Source organism: Oncorhynchus clarkii, unplaced genomic scaffold (genome assembly GCF_045791955.1).
Source record: "Oncorhynchus clarkii lewisi isolate Uvic-CL-2024 unplaced genomic scaffold, UVic_Ocla_1.0 unplaced_contig_8902_pilon_pilon, whole genome shotgun sequence".
Classification (NCBI taxonomy): domain Eukaryota; kingdom Metazoa; phylum Chordata; class Actinopteri; order Salmoniformes; family Salmonidae; genus Oncorhynchus; species Oncorhynchus clarkii.
In genome coordinates, this window is record NW_027260952.1 from 227,501 (window position 1) to 250,204 (window position 22,704).

General features: G+C 48.6%; 1 protein-coding gene across 4 annotated transcripts in view; it reads right to left on the reverse strand.

The window, feature by feature from the left end:
* Positions 1–22,704, reverse strand: part of LOC139402502 (VPS8 subunit of CORVET complex) — a gene marked incomplete at its 5' end in the record, with an annotated part of 111,893 nt that overhangs the window by 7,319 nt on the left and 81,870 nt on the right. For all 4 annotated transcript variants that reach the window (XM_071146487.1, XM_071146489.1, XM_071146488.1 and 1 more), the window contains 1 exon segment: positions 5,632–5,712. In XM_071146487.1, coding sequence (XP_071002588.1) covers positions 5,632–5,712 — 81 coding nt within the window.

The window sequence follows — 22,704 nt, forward strand, 5'->3', positions numbered from 1 at the left end:
GGAGAGAGAGAATTAGAGATAAGGTGGAGGGGAGAGAGAATTAGAGAGAAGGTGGAGGGGAGAGAGAGAATTAGAGAGAAGATGGAGGGGAGAGAGAATTAGAGAGAAGGTGGAGGGGAGAGAGAATTAGAGATAAGGTGGAGGGGAGAGATAATTAGAGAGAAGGTGGAGGGGAGAGAGAGAATTAGAGAGAAGATGGAAGGGAGAGAGAATTAGAGACAAGGTGGAGGGGAGAGAGAATTAGAGAGAAGGTGGAGGGGAGAGAGAGAATTAGAGAGAAGGTGGAGGGGAGAGAGAATTAGAGAGAAGGTGGAGGGGAGAGAGAGAATTAGAGAGAAGATGGAGGGGAGAGAGAATTAGAGAGACAAGGTGGAGGGGAGAGAGAGAGAATTAGAGAGAAGGTGGAGGGGAGAGAGAATTAGAGAGAAGGTGGAGGGGAGAGAGAATTAGAGAGACAAGGTGGAGGGGAGAGAGAGAGAGAATTAGAGAGAAGGTGGAGGGGAGAGAGATAATTGAAGAGAGAAGGGAGAGGACAGACCAACAGAGTAAGACTTTAGGTGTGAAGCTGCTAATGATCACAACGGAAGGAACCACAACACCCACTGACTGGTGATAGAAGAGAGGGGAGGCTGTTTGATACAGGGTTTTAACCCAGACAGGATGTTTGATACAGGGTTTTAACCCAGACAGGATGTTTGATACAGGGTTTTAACCCAGACAGGATGTTTGTTACAGGGTTTTAACCCAGACAGGATGTTTGTTACAGGGTTTTAACCCAGACAGGATGTTTGATACAGGGTTTTAACCCAGACAGGATGTTTGATACAGGGTTTTAACCCAGACAGGATGTTTGATACAGGGTTTTAACCCAGACAGGATGTTTGTTACAGGGTTTTAACCCAGACAGGATGTTTGATACAGGGTTTTAACCCAGACAGGATGTTTGTTACAGGGTTTTAACCCAGACAGGATGTTTGATACAGGGTTTTAACCCAGACAGGATGTTTGATACAGGGTTTTAACCCAGACAGGATGTTTGATACAGGGTTTTAACCCAGACAGGATGTTTGATACAGGGTTTTTCTCTATCATCTCTCTGTCCATCTCCCTCTCTCTCATCTCTCTCTCCCTCTCTATATATCCATCTCTCTGTCCATCTCCCTCTCTCTCATCTCTCTCTCCCTCTATATATCCATCTCTCTGTCCATCTCCCTCTCTCTCATCTCTCTCTCCCTCTCTATATATCCATCTCTCTCTCCCTCTCTATATATCCATCTCTCTCTCTCTCCTTCTCTATATATCCATCTCTCTCTCTCTCCCTCTCTATATATCCATCTCTCTCTCTCCCTCTCTATATATCCAACTCTCTCTCTCTCCCTCTCTATATAACCATCTCTCTCTCTCCCTCTCTATATATCCATCTCTCTCTCTCTCCCTCTCTATATATCCATCTCTCTCTCTCCCTCTCTATGTATCCATCTCTCTCTCTATCCATCTCTCTCTATCCATCTCTCTCTCTCTCTATCCATCTCTCTCTCTCTCTCTATCCATCTATCTCTCCCTCCCTACCCTCCCTCCTACCCCCCCTCCCTCCCTCCCTACCTACCCTCCCTCCCTCCTACCCCCCCTCCCTCCCTCCTTCCCTCCCTCCCTCCTTCCTACCCCCCCTCCCTCCCTCCCTCCCTCCCTCCTTCCTACCCCCCCTCCCTCCTTCCTACCCCCCCTCCCTCCCTCCCTCCCTCCCTCCCTCCTTCCTACCCCCCCTCCCTCCCTCCCTCCCTCCTACCCCACCTCCCTACCTCCCTCCTTCCTCCCTCCCTCCCTCCCTCCTCTCTATTGATGGGATATATTCTTACAGTTTGACAGTCTTCATCATGTCATTATCTCTAAGGGAAGCCACATGGTACTCAGCCACCCATCTGTGTGTGTCTGTCTTCTCGTATCATTCACTTGTTCAGACCTCAGACAGATGTTGGTTGGAGTGTTATACTGTGTGTGTGTGTGTGTGTGTGTGTGTAACCATCAAATCTATCAGAAGGGCTCTTCTAACTCTGAAAGGATTAGGGTCAAAGATGGGAACATGTCGCCATGGTAACAACATCTCCACAACGACAGAGTCCCAACACTACTGGTTGTTGCCATTGTCCCAAGAGAATAATATTTTTTCGATTCATTCATTGAATTTCATTGATGTGAATATAATTGATTGAATTGAAAACTACTGAATTGAACCCCCAACCCTGGCCAACATGGGCGGGGTTAGGACCCTATTGGCAACAGTCTCATTGGCTACTTACATAGAGAATTCATTCTTCACACTCAACTTCAAAGGTCACTCACTCTGTTATTGTTGGTTCAGCTCTCAACACAGTTTATATCAGGATGGTAATGAGCACAGAGGCTGAGGTACATGAATTAATGAAGAATGAATGACAGTGTGTGTGTGTGTGTGTGTGTGTGTGTGTGTGTGTGTGTGTTTTTACGCCTCGGTAAACCAAATTGAATTAATAAGGGAAAGGAATAGAGGAGGCTCTCTCTCTGTTCATTATATACTCATGTGGGAGGATAAGACACATAGATTTAACAACCTGGAGGGAAAATTAGGAGAGGGAGGGAGAAGATGAGGGAGGGAGAAGAGGGAGAAGAGGGAGGGAGGGAGGGGAGAAGAGGGAGGGAGGGAGAAGAGGGAGGGAGGGAGAAGAGGGAGAAGAGGAGGGAGGGGAGGGAGAAGAGGAGGATGGGGAGGGAGAAGAGGGAGGGAGGGGAGGGAGAAGAGGGAGGGAGGGAGAAGAGGGAGGGAGGGAGGGAGAAGAGGGAGGGAGGGAGGGGAGGGAGAAGAGGGAGGGGAGGGAGAAGAGGGAGGGAGGGAGGGGAGGAGGGATAAGGAGAGGGGGGAGGAGAGGACTGATAAGGAGAGGGGGGAGGAGAGGAGAGGAGGGATAAGGAGAGGGAGGGAGGGAGGAGAGGACTGATAAGGAGAGGGAGGGAGGAGAGGACTGATAAGGAGAGGGAGGGAGGGAGGGATCGAGGGAGGGAGGGAGGGAGGACTGATAAGGAGAGGGGGGAGGAGAGGATTGATAAGGAGAGGGGGGAGGAGAGGATTGATAAGGAGAGGGGGGAGGAGAGGATTGATAAGGAGAGGGGGGAGGAGAGGATTGATACGGAGAGGGGGGAGGAGAGGACTGATAAGGAGAGGGGGGAGGAGAGGAGGGATAAGGAGAGGGAGGGAGGGAGGGCTGATAAGGAGAGGGAGGGAGGAGAGGGAGGGAGGAGAGGGAGGGATAAGGAGAGGGAGGGATGAGAGGAGGGATAAGGAGAGGGAGGGAGGGAGGGAGGGGGGCTGATAAGGAGAGGGAGGGAGGAGAGGAGAGGGAGGGAGGAGAGGGAGGGATAATGAGAGGGAGGGAGGAGAGGAGGGATAAGGAGAGGGAGGGAGGAGAGGAGGGATAAGGAGAGGGAGGGAGGGAGGGAGGGGGGAGGGGGATATTTCCATTGAACAGAACAGAAAACTCTCTGCCTGCCTGTTTCTTCCTGCCTGCCTGTCTGTCTCCCTCTACCTGCCTGTCTCTCTCTCTCCTCTCTCTGCCTGCCTGTCTCTCTCTGCCTGCCTGTTTCTCTCTGCCTGACTGTCTCTCTCTCTCTGACTGTCTCTCTGCCTGCCTGCATGTCTCTCCGCCTGCCTGCATGTCTCTCCGCCTGCCTGCATGTCTCTCCGCCTGCCTGCATGTCTCTCCGCCTGCCTGCCTGTCTCTCCGCCTGCCTGCCTGTCTCTCCGCCTGCCTGCCTGTCTCTCCGCCTGCCTGCCTGTCTCTCCGCCTGCCTGCCTGTCTCTCCGCCTGCCTGCCTGTCTCTCCGCCTGCCTGCCAGTCTCTCTGCCTGCCTGCCTGCCAGTCTCTCTGCCTGCCTGCCTGCCAGTCTCTCTGCCTGCCTGCCAGTCTCTCTGCCTGCCTGCCTCTCTCTCTGCCTACCTGTCTCTCTCTCTCTGCCTACCTGTCTCTCTCTCTCTGCCTGCCTGTCTCTCTCTGACTGTCTCTCTCTCTGCCTGCCTGCATGTCTCTCTGCCTGCCTGCCTGTCTCTCTGCCTGCCTGTCTCTCTCTCTCTGCCTACCTGTCTCTCTCTCTCTGCCTGCCTGTCTCTCTCTGACTGTCTCTCTCTCTGCCTGCCTGCATGTCTCTCCGCCTGCCTGCATGTCTCTCCGCCTGCCTGCATGTCTCTCCGCCTGCCTGCCTGCCTGTCTCTCTGCCTGCCTGCCTGCCTGTCTCTCTGCCTGCCTGCCAGTCTCTCTGCCTGCCTGCCAGTCTCTCTGCCTGCCTGCCTCTCTCTCTGCCTACCTGTCTCTCTCTCTCTGCCTACCTGTCTCTCTCTCTCTGCCTGCCTGTCTCTCTCTGACTGTCTCTCTCTCTGCCTGCCTGCATGTCTCTCTGCCTGCCTGCCTGTCTCTCTGCCTGCCTGCCTGGCCAGTCTCTCTGCCTGCCTGTCTCTCTCTCTCTGCCTACCTGTCTCTCTCTCTCTGCCTGCCTGTCTCTCTCTGACTGTCTCTCTCTCTGCCTGCCTGCATGTCTCTCCGCCTGCCTGCATGTCTCTCCGCCTGCCTGCCTGTCTCTCTGCCTGCCTGCCTGCCAGTCTCTCTGCCTGCCTGCCAGTCTCTCTGCCTGCCTGCCAGTCTCTCTGCCTGCCTGCCAGTCTCTCTGCCTGCCTGCCAGTCTCTCTGCCTGCCTGCCAGTCTCTCTGCCTGCCTGCCAGTCTCTCTGCCTGCCTGTCTCTCTCTCTCTGCCTACCTGTCTCTCTCTCTCTGCCTGCCTGCATGTCTCTCTGCCTGCCTGCATGTCTCTCTGCCTGCCTGCATGTCTCTCTGCCTGCCTGCATGTCTCTCTGCCTGCCTGCATGTCTCTCTGCCTGCCTGCCTGCCTGTCTCTCTGCCTGCCTGCCTGCCTGTCTCTCTGCCTGCCTGCCTGCCTGTCTCTCTGCCTGCCTGCCTGCCTGTCTCTCTGCCTGCCTGCCTGCCTGTCTCTCTGCCTGCCTGCCTGCCTGTCTCTCTGCCTGCCTGTCTGTCTCTATGCCTGCCTGTCTCTCTCTCTGCCTGCCTGTCTCTCTCTCTGCCTGCCTGTCTCTCTCTCTGCCTGCCTGTCTCTCTCTCTGCCTGTCTGTCTCTCTGCCTGCCTGCCTGCATGTCTCTCTGCCTGCCGGCCTGTCTCTCTCTCTGCCTGCCTGCCTGTCTCTCTGCCTGCCTGCCTGTCTCTCTGCCTGCCTGCCTGCCTGTCTCTCTGCCTGCCTGCCTGTCTCTCTGCCTGCCTGCCTGCCTCTCTGCCTGCCTGCCTGTCTCTCTGCCTGCCTGCCTGTCTCTCTGCCTGCCTGCCTGTCTCTCTGCCTGCCTGCCTGTCTCTCTGCCTGCCTGCCTGCCTCTCTGCCTGCCTGCCTGCCTCTCTGCCTGCCTGCCTGTCTCTCTGCCTGCCTGTCTCCCTCCATCCTTATTTGAAGCCCAGTCAGCAATATGAAGTATTGATGCTAGCTAATCCGTTAGTGTATCCACTTCCTGACGGTGACGTCTTCCACGTTTCAATGCAGAGAGAAACATAACATGAGAGAGGAGAGAGGAGAGGGAGAAACACAGAAAGGAGTAGCAGACCTACCCTGGAAGGTCCTCTGTAGAGGCATCGTAGCTGGTCCCAGGACTGACTCTGCTGGGGGTCCAACGTGGTCTCAGCAAACACCTACAGCACATCAGTATAGATCAGCCACAACACATCAGCATGGATCAGCCACATCACATCAGTATAGATCAGCCACAACACATCAGTATAGATCAGCCACAACACATCAGCATGGATCAGCCACATCACATCAGCATGGATCAGCCACAACACATCAGCATGGATCAGCCACAACACATCACATCAGCATGGATCAGCCACATCACATCAGCATGGATCAGCCACAACACATCAGCATGGATCAGCCACAACACATCAGCATGGATCAGCCACAACACATCAGTATAGATCAGCCACAACACATCAGCATGGATCAGCCACAACACATCAGCATGGATCAGCCACAACACATCAGTATAGATCAGCCACAACACATCAGCATGGATCAGCCACAACACATCAGTATAGATCAGCCACAACACATCAGCATTGATCAGCCACATCACATCAGCATGGATCAGCCACAACACATCAGCATGGATCAGCCACAACACATCAGTATAGATCAGCCACAACACATCAGCATGGATCAGCCACAACACATCAGTATAGATCAGCCACAACACATCAGCATGGATCAGCCACAACACATCAGCATGGATCAGCCACAACACATCAGCATGGATCAGCCACAACACATCAGCATGGATCAGCCACAACACATCACATCACATCAGCATGGATCAGCCACAACACAACACATCAGCATGGATCAGCCACAACACATCAGTATAGATCAGCCACAACACATCAGCATGGATCAGCCACATCACATCACATCAGCATGGATCAGCCACAACACATCAGCATGGATCAGCCACAACACAACAGCATGGATCAGCCACAACACATCACATCAGCATGGATCAGCCACAACACATCAGTATAGATCAGCCACAACACATCACATCAGCATGGATCAGCCACAACACATCACATCAGCATGGATCAGCCACAACACATCAGCATGGATCAGCCACAACACATCAGCATGGATCAGCCACAACACAACACATCACATCAGTATAGATCAGCCACAACACATCACATCAGCATGGATCAGCCACAACACATCACATCAGCATGGATCAGCCACAACACATCACATCAGCATGGATCAGCCACAACACATCACATCAGCATGGATCAGCCACAACACATCACATCAGCATGGATCAGCCACAACACATCAGCATGGATCAGCCACAACACATCAGCATGGATCAGCCACAACACAACACATCAGCATGGATCAGCCACATCACATCAGTATAGATCAGCCACAACACAACACATCACATCAGTATAGATCAGCCACAACACATCACATCAGTATATATCAGCCACAACACATCACATCAGCATGGATCAGCCACAACACATCAGCATGGATCAGCCACAACACATCAGCATGGATCAGCCACAACACAACACATCACATCAGTATAGATCAGCCACAACACATCACATCAGCATGGATCAGCCACAACACATCACATCAGCATGGATCAGCCACAACACATCACATCAGCATGGATCAGCCACAACACATCAGCATGGATCAGCCACAACACATCACATCAGCATGGATCAGCCACAACACAACACATCAGCATGGATCAGCCACAACACATCAGCATGGATCAGCCACAACACATCAGCATGGATCAGCCACAACACATCACATCAGCATGGATCAGCCGCAACACAACACATCAGCATGGATCAGCCGCAACACATCACATCAGCATGGATCAGCCACAACACATCACATCAGCATGGATCAGCCACAACACATCACATCAGCATGGATCAGCCACAACACAACACATCAGCATGGATCAGCCACAACACATCACATCAGCATGGATCAGCCACAACACATCACATCAGCATGGATCAGCCACAACACATCACATCAGCATGGATCAGCCACAACACATCACATCAGCATGGATCAGCCACAACACAACACATCAGCATGGATCAGCCACAACACATCACATCAGCATGGATCAGCCACAACACAACACATCAGCATGGATCAGCCACAACACAACACATCAGCATGGATCAGCCACAACACATCACATCAGCATGGATCAGCCACATCACATCAGCATGGATCAGCCACATCACATCAGCATGGATCAGCCACAACACATCAGCATGGATCAGCCACATCACATCAGCATGGATCAGCCACAACACATCACATCACATCAGCATGGATCAGCCACATCACATCAGCATGGATCAGCCACAACACATCAGCATGGATCAGCCACAACACATCAGCATGGATCAGCCACAACACAACACATCACATCAGCATGGATCAGCCACATCACATCAGCATGGATCAGCCACAACACATCAGCATGGATCAGCCACAACACATCAGCATGGATCAGCCACAACACAACACATCACATCAGCATGGATCAGCCACATCACATCAGCATGGATCAGCATGGACAGCCACAACACATCACATCAGCATGGATCAGCCACAACACATCAGCATGGATCAGCCACAACACAACACATCAGCATGGATCAGCCACAACACATCACATCAGCATGGATCAGCCACAACACAACACATCAGCATGGATCAGCCACATCACATCAGCATGGATCAGCCACAACACATCAGCATGGATCAGCCACAGCACAACACATCAGCATGGATCAGCCACAACACATCAGCATGGATCAGCCACAACACATCAGCATGGATCAGCCACAACACATCAGCATGGATCAGCCACAACACATCAGCATGGATCAGCCACAACACAACACATCAGCATGGATCAGCCACAACACATCACATCAGCATGGATCAGCCACAACACATCACATCAGCATGGATCAGCCACATCACATCAGCATGGATCAGCCACAACACATCACATCAGCATGGATCAGCCACAACACATCACATCAGCATGGATCAGCCACAACACATCAGTATAGATCAGCCACAACACATCAGTATAGATCAGCCACATCACATCAGCATGGATCAGCCACAACACAACACATCACATCAGCATGGATCAGCCACAACACATCAGCATGGATCAGCCACAACACATCAGCATGGATCAGCCACAACACATCAGCATGGATCAGCCACAACACATCACATCAGCATGGATCAGCCACAGACGTTGGTTGATTGGTTATACGGTTGATTTAAGGGCTGTGAAACATATAAGAACAGGGTAGAGTTCAGCTCAGAGAATAACAGATTAATTATCCCCCGCAGAATGAAATAAAACACTCATCTATTAAACATCTTATATGGGATCTCTATAGGACACTATCCTCATCTCTAGGACACTATCCTCATCTCTAGGACACTATCCTCATCTCTATAGGACACTATCCTCATCTCTATAGGACACTATCCTCATCTCTATAGGACACTATCCTCATCTCTATAGGACACTATCCTCATCTCTATAGGACACTATCCACATATCTATAGGACACTATCCTCATCTCTATAGGACACTATCCTCATCTCTATAGGACACTATCCTCATCTCTATAGGACACTATCCTCATCTCTATAGGACACTATCCTCATCTCTATAGGACACTATCCTCATCTCTATAGGACACTATCCTCATCTCTATAGGACACTATCCTCATCTCTATAGGACACTATCCTCATCTCTATAGGACACTATCCTCATCTCTATAGGACACTATCCTCATCTCTATAGGACACTATCCTCATCTCTATAGGACACTATCCTCATCTCTATAGGACACTATCCTCATCTCTATAGGACACTATCCTCATCTCTCATCTCTAGGACACTATCCTCATCTCTAGGACACTATCCCCATCTCTCATCTCTAGGACACTATCCTCATCTCTAGGACACTATCCCCATCTCTAGGACACTATCCACATCTCACATCTCTAGGACACTATCCACATCTCACATCTCTAGGACACTATCCACGTCTCTCATCTCTAGGACACTATCCTCATCTCTAGGACACTATCCTCATCTCTAGGACACTATCCCCATCTCTATAGGACACTATCCCCATCTCTATAGGACACTATCCCCATCTCTATAGGACACTATCCACATCTCTCATCTCTAGGACACTATCCTCATCTCTAGGACACTATCCACATCTCACATCTCTAGGACACTATCCACATCTCTCATTTCTAGGACACTATCCTCATCTCTAGGACACTATCCTCATCTCTAGGACACTATCCACATCTCTAGGACACTATCCTCATCTCTAGGACACTATCCTCATCTCTAGGACACTATCCACATCTCCAGAACACTATCCACATCTCTAGGACACTATCCACATCTCCAGAACACTATCCACATCTCTAGGACAGTATCCACATCTCTCATCTCCAGGACACTATCCTCATCTCTAGGACACTATCCCCATCTCTCATCTCTAGGACAATATCCCCATCTCTCATCTCTAGGACACTATCCCCATCTCTCATCTCTAGGACACTATCCACATCTCTAGGACACTATCAACATCTCTAGGACACTATCAACATCTCTAGGACACTATCCACATTTATAGGACACTATCCACATCTATAGGACACTATCCACATCTATAGGACACTATCCACATCTATAGGACACTATCCCCGTCCCTCATCTCTAGGACACTATCCACATCTCTAGGACACTATCCACATCTCTCATCTCTAGGACACTATCCCCATCTCTCATCTCTAGGACACTATCCACATCTCTCATCTCTAGGACACTATCCACATCTCTAGGACACTATCCACATCTCTAGGACACTATCCACATCTATAGGACACTATCCTCATCTCTAGGACACTATCCACATCTCTAGGACACTATCCACATCTCTAGGACACTATCCACATCTCTAGGACACTATCCACATCTCTAGGACACTATCCACATCTATAGGACACTATCCACATCTATAGGACACTATCCACATCTCTAATTTAGGACACTATCCACATCTCTCATCTCTAGGACACTATCCACATCTCTAGGACACTATCCCCATCTCTCATCTCTAGGACACTATCCTCATCTCTAGGACACTATCCACATCTCTAGGACACTATCCACATCTCTAGGACACTATCCACATCTCTAGGACACTATCCACATCTATAGGACACTATCCACATCTATAGGACACTATCCACATCTATAGGACACTATCCACATCTCTAATTTAGGACACTATCCACATCTCTCATCTCTAGGACACTATCCACATCTCTAGGAAACTATCCTCATCTCTAGGACACCATCCACATCTCTAGGACACTATCCACATCTCTAGGACACCATCCACATCTATAGGACACTATCCACATCTCTAGGACACTATCCACATCTATAGGACACTATCCACATCTATAGGACACTATCCCCATCTCTATAGGACACTATCCACATCTCTCATCTCTAGGACACTATCCTCATCTCTATAGGACACTATCCACATCTCTAGGACACTATCCTCATCTCTATAGGACACTATCCTCATCTCTCATCTCTAGAACACTATCCTCATCTCTAGGACACTATCCACATCTCTCATCTCTAGGACACTATCCTCATCTCTATAGGACACTATCCACATCTCTCATCTCTAGGACACTATCCTCATCTCTAGGACACTATCCCCATCTCTAGGACACTATCCTCATCTCTATAGGACACTATCCACATCTCTCATCTCTAGGACACTATCCTCATCTCTAGGACACTATCCCCATCTCTAGGACACTATCCTCATCTCTAGGACACTATCCACATCTCACATCTCTAGGACACTATCCACATCTCACATCTCTAGGACACTATCCACATCTCTCATCTCTAGGACACTATCCTCATCTCTAGGACACTATCCCCATCTCTATAGGACACTATCCACATCTCTCATCTCTAGGACACTATCCTCATCTCTATAGGACACTATCCACATCTCTAGGACACTATCCTCATCTCTATAGGACACTATCCTCATCTCTCATCTCTAGGACACTATCCTCATCTCTAGGACACAATCCACATCTCTCATCTCTAGGACACTATCATCATCTCTATAGGACACTATCCACATCTCTCATCTCTAGGACACTATCCTCATCTCTATAGGACACTATCCACATCTCTCATCTCTAGGACACTATCCTCATCTCTAGGACACTATCCCCATCTCTAGGACACTATCCTCATCTCTAGGACACTATCCTCATCTCTAGGACACTATCCACATCTCACATCTCTAGGACACTATCCACATCTCACATCTCTAGGACACTATCCACATCTCTCATTTCTAGGACACTATCCTCATCTCTATGACACTATCCTCATCTCTAGGACACTATCCTCATCTCTAGGACACTATCCCCATCTCTAGGACACTATCCTCATCTCTAGGACACTATCCTCATCTCTAGGACACTATCCACATCTCACATCTCTAGGACACTATCCACATCTCACATCTCTAGGACACTATCCACATCTCTAGGACACTATCCTCATCTCTAGGACACTATCCTCATCTATAGGACACTATCCTCATCTCTAGGACACTATCCACATCTCCAGAACACTATCCACATCTCTAGGACAGTATCCACATCTCTCATCTCCAGGACACTATCCTCATCTCTAGGACACTATCCCCATCTCTCATCTCTAGGACAATATCCCCATCTCTCATCTCTAGGACACTATCCCCATCTCTCATCTCTAGGACACTATCCACATCTCTAGGACACTATCAACATCTCTAGGACACTATCAACATCTCTAGGACACTATCCACATTTATAGGACACTATCCACATCTATAGGACACTATCCACATCTATAGGACACTATCCACATCTATAGGACACTATCCCCGTCCCTCATCTCTAGGACACTATCCACATCTCTAGGACACTATCCACATCTCTCATCTCTAGGACACTATCCCCATCTCTCATCTCTAGGACACTATCCACATCTCTAGGACACTATCCACATCTCTAGGACACTATCCACATCTCTAGGACACTATCCACATCTCTAGGACACTATCCACATCTCTAGGACACTATCCACATCTATAGGACACTATCCACATCTATAGGACACTATCCACATCTCTAATTTAGGACACTATCCACATCTCTCATCTCTAGGACACTATCCACATCTCTAGGAAACTATCCTCATCCCTAGGACACCATCCACATCTCTAGGACACTATCCACATCTCTAGGACACCATCCACATCTATAGGACACTACCCACATCTCTAGGACACTACCCACATCTCTAGGACACTATCCATCACTCATCTCTAGGACACTATCCACATCTCTAGGACACTATCCATCACTCATCTCTAGGACACTATCCACATCTCTAGGACACTATGCCCGTCCCTCATCTCTAGGACACTATCCACATCTATAGGACACTATCCTCATTTCTAGGACACTATCCACATCTCTCATCTCTAGGACACTATCCTCATCTCTAGGACACTATCCTCATATCTAGGACACTATCCTCATCTCCAGGACACTATCCACATCTATAGGACACTATCCACATCTATAGGACACTATCCACATCTCTAGGACACTATCCACATCTCTAGGACACTATCCACATCTATAGGACACTATCCACATCTATAGGACACTATCAACATCTCTAGGACACTATCCACATCTCTCATTTAGGACACTATCCACATCTCTCATCTCTAGGACACTATCCACATCTCTCATCTCTAGGACACTATCCTCATCTCTAGGACACTATCCTCATCTCCAGGACAGTATCCACATCTCTAGGACAGTATCCACATCTCTCATCTCTAGGACACTATCCCCATCTCTCATCTCCAGGACACTATCCTCATCTCTCATCTCCAGGACACTATCCTCATCTCTAGGACACTATCCCCATCTCTAGGACGCTATCCCCATCTCTCATCTCTAGGACACTATCCCCATCTCTCATCTCTAGGACACTATCCACATCTCTCATCTCTAGGACACTATCCACATCTCTAGGACACTATCCACATCTCTAGGACACTATCCACATCTCTAGGACACTATCCTCATCTCTAGGACACTATCCACATCTCCAGAACACTATCCACATCTCTAGGACAGGATCCACATCTCTCATCTCCAGGACACTATCCTCATCTCTAGGACACTATCCCCATCTCTCATCTCTAGGACAATATCCCCATCTCTCATCTCTAGGACACTATCCCCATCTCTCATCTCTAGGACACTATCCACATCTCTAGGACACTATCCACATCTCTAGGACACTATCCACATCTATAGGACACTATCCACATCTATAGGACACTATCCACATCTATAGGACACTATCCCCGTCCCTCATCTCTAGGACACTATCCACATCTCTAGGACACTATCCCCATCTCTAGGACACTATCCCCATCTCTCATCTCTAGGACACTATCCACATCTCTCATCTCTAGGACACTATCCACATCTCTCATCTCTAGGACACTATCCACATCTCTCATCTCTAGGACACTATCCACATCTCTCATCTCTAGGACACTATCCCCATCTCCCATCTTTAGGACACTATCCACATCTCTCATCTCTAGGACACTATCCACATCTCTAGGACACTATCCACATCTCTAGGACACTATCCACATCTCTAGGACACTATCCACATCTCTAGGACACTATCCACATCTATAGGACACTATCCACATCTATAGGACACTATCCACATCTCTAGGACACTATCCACATCTCTCATTTAGGACACTATCCACATCTCTCATCTCTAGGACACTATCCACATCTCTAGGAAACTATCCACATCTCTAGGAAACTATCCACATCTCTAGGACACCAACCACATCTATAGTACACTATCCACATCTCTAGGACACTATCCACATCTCTAGGACACTATCCACATCTCTAGGACACTATCCACATCTCTAGGACACTATCCATCACTCATCTCTAGGACACTATCCACATCTCTATGACACTATGCCCGTCCCTCATCTCTAGGACACTATCCCCATCTCTCATCTCTAGGACACTATCCCCATCTCTAATCTCTAGGACACTATCCACATCTCTAGGACACTATCCCCATCTCTCATCTCTAGGACACTATCCCCATCTCTCATCTCTAGGACACTATCCCCATCTCTAATCTCTAGGACACTATCCCCATCTCTCATCTCTAGGACACTATCCCCATCTCATCTCTAGGACACTATCCACATCTCTCAGCTCTAGGACACTATCCACATCTCTAGGACACTATCCACATTTATAGGACACTATCCACATTTATAGGACACTATCCACATTTATAGGACACTATCCACATCTATAGGACGCTATCCACATCTCTAGGACACTATCCACATCTCTAGGACACTATCCACATCTCTAGGACACTATCCACATCTCTCATCTCTAAGACACTATCCCCATCTCTCATCTCTAGGACACTATCCACATCTATAGGACACTATCCACATCTATAGGACACTATCCACATCTATAGGACACTATCCCGTCCCTCATCTCTAGGACACTATCCACATCTCTAGGACACTATCCACATCTCTAGGACACTATCCCCATCTCTCATCTCTAGGACACTATCCACATCTCTAGGACACTATCCACATCTCTAGGAAACTATCCACATCTCTAGGACACTATCCACATCTATAGGACACTATCCACATCTATAGGACACTATCCACATCTCTCATCTCTAGGACACTATCCACATCTCTAGGACACTATCCTCATCTCTAGGACACCATCCACATCTCTAGGACACCATCCACATCTCTAGGACACCATCCACATCTCTAGGACACCATCCACATCTATAGGACACTATCCACATCTATAGGACACTATCCACATCTATAGGACACTATCCACATCTATAGGACACTATCCACATCTCTAGGACACTATCCACATCTCTAGGACACTATCCATCACTCATCTCTAGGACACTATCCACATCTCTAGGACACTATCCCCGTCCCTCATCTCTAGGACACTATCCCCATCCCTCATCTCTAGGACATTATCCACATCTCTACGACACTATCCACATCTCTACGACACTATCCCCATCTCTCATCTCTAGGACATTATCCACATCTCTACGACACTATCCACATCTCTACGACACTATCCCCATCTCTCATCTCTAGGACACCATCCTCATCTCTAGGACACTATCCTCATCTCTCATCTCTAGGACACTATCCAAATCTCACATCTCTAGGACACTATCCCCATCTCTCATCTCTAGGACACTATCCACATCTCTAGGACACTATCCACATCTCTACGACACTATCCACATCTCTACGACACTATCCACATCTCTACGACACTATCCACATCTCTACGACACTATACACATCTCTACGACACTATACACATCTCTACGACACTATACACATCTCTACGACACTATACACATCTCTACGACACTATACACATCTCTACGACACTATACACATCTCTACGACACTATCCACATCTCTACGACACTATCCCCATCTCTCATCTCTAGGACACTATCCCCATCTCTCATCTCTAGGACACTATTATCCACGTCCCTCATCTCTAGGGCACTATTATCCACATCCCTAGGACACTATCCACATCTCTCATCTCTAGGACACTATCCACATCTATAGGACACTATCCACGTCTCTCATCTCCAGGACACTATCTACAGATCTAGGACACTATCCACATCTCTCATCTCTAGGACACTATCCACATCTCTCATCTCTAGGACACTATCCACATCTCTAGGACACTATCCTCATCTCTAGGACACTATCCTCATCTCTAGGACACTATCCTCATCTCTAGGACACTATCCACATCTCTCATCTCTAGGACACTATCCACATCTCTCATCTCTAGGACACTATAGTAGCTCCAAAGACCTCCACTGTTGACAGGCTTCAATTAACAGAAAAATAACAGAATAAAACAATCATTGTTTCCACGGCCCTCTGGTGATTTGGATCTTTTTAATAACTGTAAAATGCCAGCGCCTGAGGAAAAACCCATCAAACGTGACCTGCATGAAGATTGGCTGAACGGCAACGAGGAACAAGAGAAAGATAATCTGTTTTGAAAAGTCAGAGTTATTTAAGATAAATGCAGGGTGGAAGTGACATTTACAACATTGACTGGAGGCTAAACAGGTGTGTGTGTGTGTGTGTTGTCTGATTGGTGAGATGACATTTTCAAACGCTGACAGAGAGATAGAGAGATGTGAGGGATTCTGGGACGGTGAACAGCAAAGCACTGATAGTGTGATGGATCTGAACGTGTTAATTCCCCTTGACTACGTCTACATCTTGTTGTGTTACAGCCTGAATTCAAAACAGATTACATTGATTTGTTTTCTCTCACCCATCTACACACAATACCCCATGAATTATTATTATTTTTGTGTTCACACCTGGGTCAATACTTTGTAAAAGCACCTTTGGGGGCGATTGCAGCTGAGTCATCTTGGGGATGTCTGGATCAGCTTTGAGTCGTCTTGGGGATGTCTGGATCAGCTTTGAGTCATCTTGGGGAAGTCTGGATCAGCTTTGCACATCTGGATTTGGGGATTTCCTCAAGCTCTGTTAAGTTAGATGGAAAGCGGTGGTAAACAGCAATCTTCAAGTCTTTCCACAAGTTTTCAATGGGATTCAAGTCTGGGCTTTGGCTGGCACTCAAGGACACATTCTAGTTCTGAAGCCATTCCAGTGTTGCTTGGGCTGTATGCTTGGGGTCATTGTCCTGTTGGAACGTAAATCTTCACCCCAGTCTAAGGTTGTTTGCACTCTGAAGCAGGTTCTCATCAAGGATGTTCCTGTATTTGGCTGCATTCATTGTTTTCTCTATCCTTACCAGTCTCCCAGTCCCTGCTGTTGAAAAGCATCCCTATTACATGATGCTGCCACCACCATGCTTCACGGTAGGGATGATGTTCGACGGGTGATGAGCTGTGCCTGGTTCTCTCCAGACATAGCGCTCTGCATTCAGGCCAAAGAGTTACATTTCAGTCTGATCAGACCACAGGATATTTTGCCTCATGCTCCGTCTTTCACAGGACTTTTTTTTTGCAAACACCAGGTGTGATGTCACGTGTCTTATTCTCAGGAGTGGCTTCCGTCTGGCCACTCTCCCATAAAGCCCAGATTGGTGAAGTTCTGTAAGAGACTGGTTCTCCCAACTCAGCCATTGGGTTGTTGGTCAACTCCCTGACCAAGGTCCTTCTTGCCCGGTTGCTCCGTTTGGTCGGACGGCCAGCTCTTGGCAGAGTCTGGTTAGTTCCATATTTGTTCCATTTCCCAATAATGGAGACCACTGTGCTCTTGGAAACTTCCAACACTCTACAAATGGTTTTATACCCTTCCACAGATACACTACATGATCAAAAGTATGTGGACACCTGCTCATCAAACATCTCATTCCAAAATCATGGGCATTAATATGGAGTTGGTACCCCCCTTTGCTGCTATAAAAGCCTCCACTCCTCTGGTAAGACTTTCCACTAGATATTAGAACATTGCTGCGGGGACTTGCTTCCATTCAGCCACAAGAGTATTATTGAAGTCGGGCACTGATGTTGGGCGATTAGGCCTGGCTCGCAGCTCGGCGTTCCAATTCATCCTAAAGGTGTTCGATGGGGTTGAGGCCAGGGCTCTGTGCAGGCCAGTCACGTTCTTCCACACCGATCGCGACAAACCATTTCTATATGGACCTTGCTTTGTGCACAGGGCCACAGAAATCCATTTCATGAAGCTCCCGACGAACAGTTCTTGTGCTGATTTTGCTTCCAGAGGCAGTTTGGAACTCGGGAGCCAGTGTTGCAACCGTGGACAGACGATTTTTAGGCACAACGTGCTTCAGCTTGTGTGGCCTACCATTTCGCAGCTGAACGGTTGTTGCTCCTAGACATTTCCACTTCACAATAACAGCACTTACAGTTGACCGGGGGCAGCCCTAGGTGGGGAGAAATTTGACAAACTGACTTGTTGGAAAGGTGGCATCCTATGACGGTGCCACGTTGAAAGTCACTGAGCTCTTCAGTAAGGCCATTCTACTGCCAATGTTTGTCTATGGAGATTGCATGGCTGTGTGCTCGATTGTATACACCTGTCAGCAACGGGTGTGGCTGAACTGGCCAAATCCACTCATTTGAAGGGGTGTCCACATACTGCTGTCTATATAGTGTATCTGATTCATCACAGTTCCATCCGTGAGATCGAGGGACAGTTTCTCCAGTTCCTCTGACTTCATGGTATAGTTCCTGCTCTGACATGCACTGTCAACTGTGGGACCTTATATAGAGACAGGTGTGTTTCTTTCTAAATCATGTCCAAACAATTGTATTGGTCACAGGTGGACTCCAATCGAGGATGATCAAAGATCCACCTGAGCTCAATTTGGAGTGTCATAACAAAGGATTGAATACTTATGTAAATGAGATATTTCTGTATTGCATTTGCCACAAATGAGCTAAAAATGTCTGTCATCCATTTTGAATTCAGGCTGTAACTACATCATGTGGAATAAGTCAAGGGGTGTGAAAACATTCTGAAGGCGCTGGATTTCTCTGTGGTTGTGAGTGTTAATATTCTATTGTCTTTTGTATGTCATAGTTATAGTGAATGAGTGTGTGTAGGCTTGTTTGTGTATGGTGTGTGTGTGTGGTGTGTGTATGGTGTGTGTGTGTGGTGTGTGTGTGTGGTGTGTGTGTGTGGTGTTTGTGTGGTGTGTGTGGTGTGTGTATGTATGGTGTGTGTGTGGTGTGTGTGGTGTGTGTGTGTGGTGTGTGTATGGTATGGTGTGTGTATGGTGTGTGTGTGTGTGGTGTGTGTGTGGTGTGTGTATGGTGTGTGTATGGTGTGTGTGTATGATGTGTGTGTGTGTGTGTGTGTGTGTGTATGTATGGTGTGTGTGTGGTGTGTGTGTGTGGTGTGTGTGTGTGGTGTGTGGTGTGGTGTGTGTATGTATGGTGTGTGTGTGGTGTGTGTATGGAGTGTGTGTGGTGTGTGTGTGGTGTGTGGTGTGTGGTGTGTGTGTGTGGTGTGTGTGGTGTGTGTATGTATGGTGTGTGTGTGGTGTGTGTATGGTGTGTGTGGTGTGTGTGTGTGGTGTGTGTATGGTATGGTGTGTGTGGTGTGTGTGTGTGGTGTGTGTATGGTATGGTGTGTGTATGGTGTGTGTGTGTGTGGTGTGTGTGTGGTGTGTGTATGGTGTGTGTATGGTGTGTGTGTATGATGTGTGTGTGTGTGTGTGTGTGTGTGTGTATGTATGGTGTGTGTGTGGTGTGTGTGTGTGGTGTGTGTGTGTGGTGTGTGGTGTGGTGTGTGTATGTATGGTGTGTGTGTGGTGTGTGTATGGAGTGTGTGTGGTGTGTGGTGTGTGGTGTGTGTGTGTGGTGTGTGTGGTGTGTGTATGTATGGTGTGTGTGTGGTGTGTGTATGGTGTGTGTGGTGTGTGTGTGTGGTGTGTGTATGGTATGGTGTGTGTATGGTGTGTGTGTGTGTGGTGTGTGTGTGGTGTGTGTATGGTGTGTGTATGGTGTGTGTGTATGATGTGTGTGTGTGTGTGTATGTATGGTGTGTGTGTGGTGTGTGTGTGTGGTGTGTGGTGTGGTGTGTGTATGTATGGTGTGTGTGTGGTGTGTGTATGGAGTGTGTGTGGTGTGTGTGTGGTGTGTGGTGTGTGGTGTGTGTGTGTGGTGTGTGTGGTGTGTGTGTGTGTGTATGGTATGTGTGTGGTGTGTGTATGGTGTGTGTGTGTTGTGTGTATGGTATGGTGTGTGTGGTGTGTGTATGGTATGGTGTGTGTGGTGTGTGTATGGTATGGTGTGTGTGTGGTGTGTGTGTGAGGTGTGTGTATGGTGTGGTGTGTGTGTGGTGTGTGTATGGTATGGTGTGTGTGGTGTGTGTATGGTATGGTGTGTGTGGTGTGTGTATGGTATGGTGTGTGTGTGTGGTGTGTATGGTATGGTGTGTGTGGTGTGTGTGTGTGGTGTGTATGGTATGGTGTGTGTGTGTATGGTATGGTGTGTGTGGTGTGTGTGTGTGGTGTGTATGGTATGGTGTGTGTGTGTGTGGTGTGTGTGTGGTGTGTGTGTATGGTATGGTGTGTGTGGTGTGTGGTGTGTATGGTATGGTGTGTGTGGTGTGTGTGTGTGGTGTGTATGGTATGGTGTGTGTGTGTATGTATGGTGTGTGTGTGGTGTGTGTGTGTGTGTGTGTATGGTATGGTGTGTGTGGTGTGTGTGTATGGTGTGTGTGTGTGTGTGTGTATGGTGTGTGTGTATGGTATGGTGTGTGTGTATGGTATGGTGTGTGTGTATGGTATGGTGTGTGTGTGAGGTTAGGGTCTTGCTTGATTAAAATGAGTCATGGTGGATTAACAGGTTATGACCGAGAGCCTGCTGGACGTCATCGTCATAGTAACAACCCGGCACCACAGACAGCCTGCTGGACGTCACCGTCATAGTAACAACCCGGCACCACAGACAGCCTGCTGGACGTCATCGTCATAGTAACAACCAGGCACCACAGACAGCCTGCTGGACGTCATAGTAACAACCCGGCACCACAGACAGCCTGCTGGACGTCATCGTCATAATAACAACCCGGCACCACAGACAGCCTGCTGGACGTCATCGTCATAATAACAACCCGGCACCACAGACAGCCTGCTGGACGTCACCGTCATAGTAACAACCCGGCACCACAGACAGCCTGCTGGACGTCATCGTCATAGTAACAACCCGGCACCACAGACAGCCTGCTGGACGTCATAGTAACAACCCGGCACCACAGACAGCCTGCTGGACGTCACCGTCATAGTAACAACCCGGCACCACAGACAGCCTGCTGGAAGTCATCGTCAAAGTAACAACCCGGCACCACAGACAGCCTGCTGGACGTCATAGTAACAACCCGGCACCACAGACAGCCTGCTGGACGTCACCGTCATAGTAACAACCAGGTTACCACAGACAGCCTGCTGGACGTCACCGTCATAGTAACAACCAGGTTACCACAGACAGGCTGCTGGACGTCATAGTAACAACCAGGCACCACAGACAGCCTGCTGGACGTCACCGTCATAGTAACAACCAGGTTACCACAGACAGGCTGCTGGACATCATAGTAACAACCAGGCACCACAGACAGCCTGCTGGACGTCACCGTCATAGTAACAACCCGGCACCACAGACAGCCTGCTGGACGTCACCGTCATAGTAACAACCAGGCACCACAGACAGCCTGCTGGACGTCACAGTCATAGTAACAACCAGGCACCACAGACAGCCTGCTGGACATCATAGTAACAACCAGGCACCACAGACAGCCTGCTGGACGTCACCGTCATAGTAACAACCCGGCACCACAGACAGCCTGCTGGACGTCACCGTCATAGTAACAACCCGGCACCACAGACAGCCTGCTGGACGTCACCGTCATAGTAACAACCAGGCACCACAGACAGCCTGCTGGACGTCATAGTAACAACCCGGCACCACAGACAGCCTGCTGGACGTCATCGTCATAATAACAACCCGGCACCACAGACAGCCTGCTGGACGTCACCGTCATAGTAACAACCCGGCACCACAGACAGCCTGCTGGACGTCATCGTCATAGTAACAACCCGGCACCACAGACAGCCTGCTGGACGTCATAGTAACAACCCGGCACCACAGACAGCCTGCTGGACGTCACCGTCATAGTAACAACCCGGCACCACAGACAGCCTGCTGGACGTCATCGTCATAGTAACAACCCGGCACCACAGACAGCCTGCTGGACGTCATAGTAACAACCCGGCACCACAGACAGCCTGCTGGACGTCA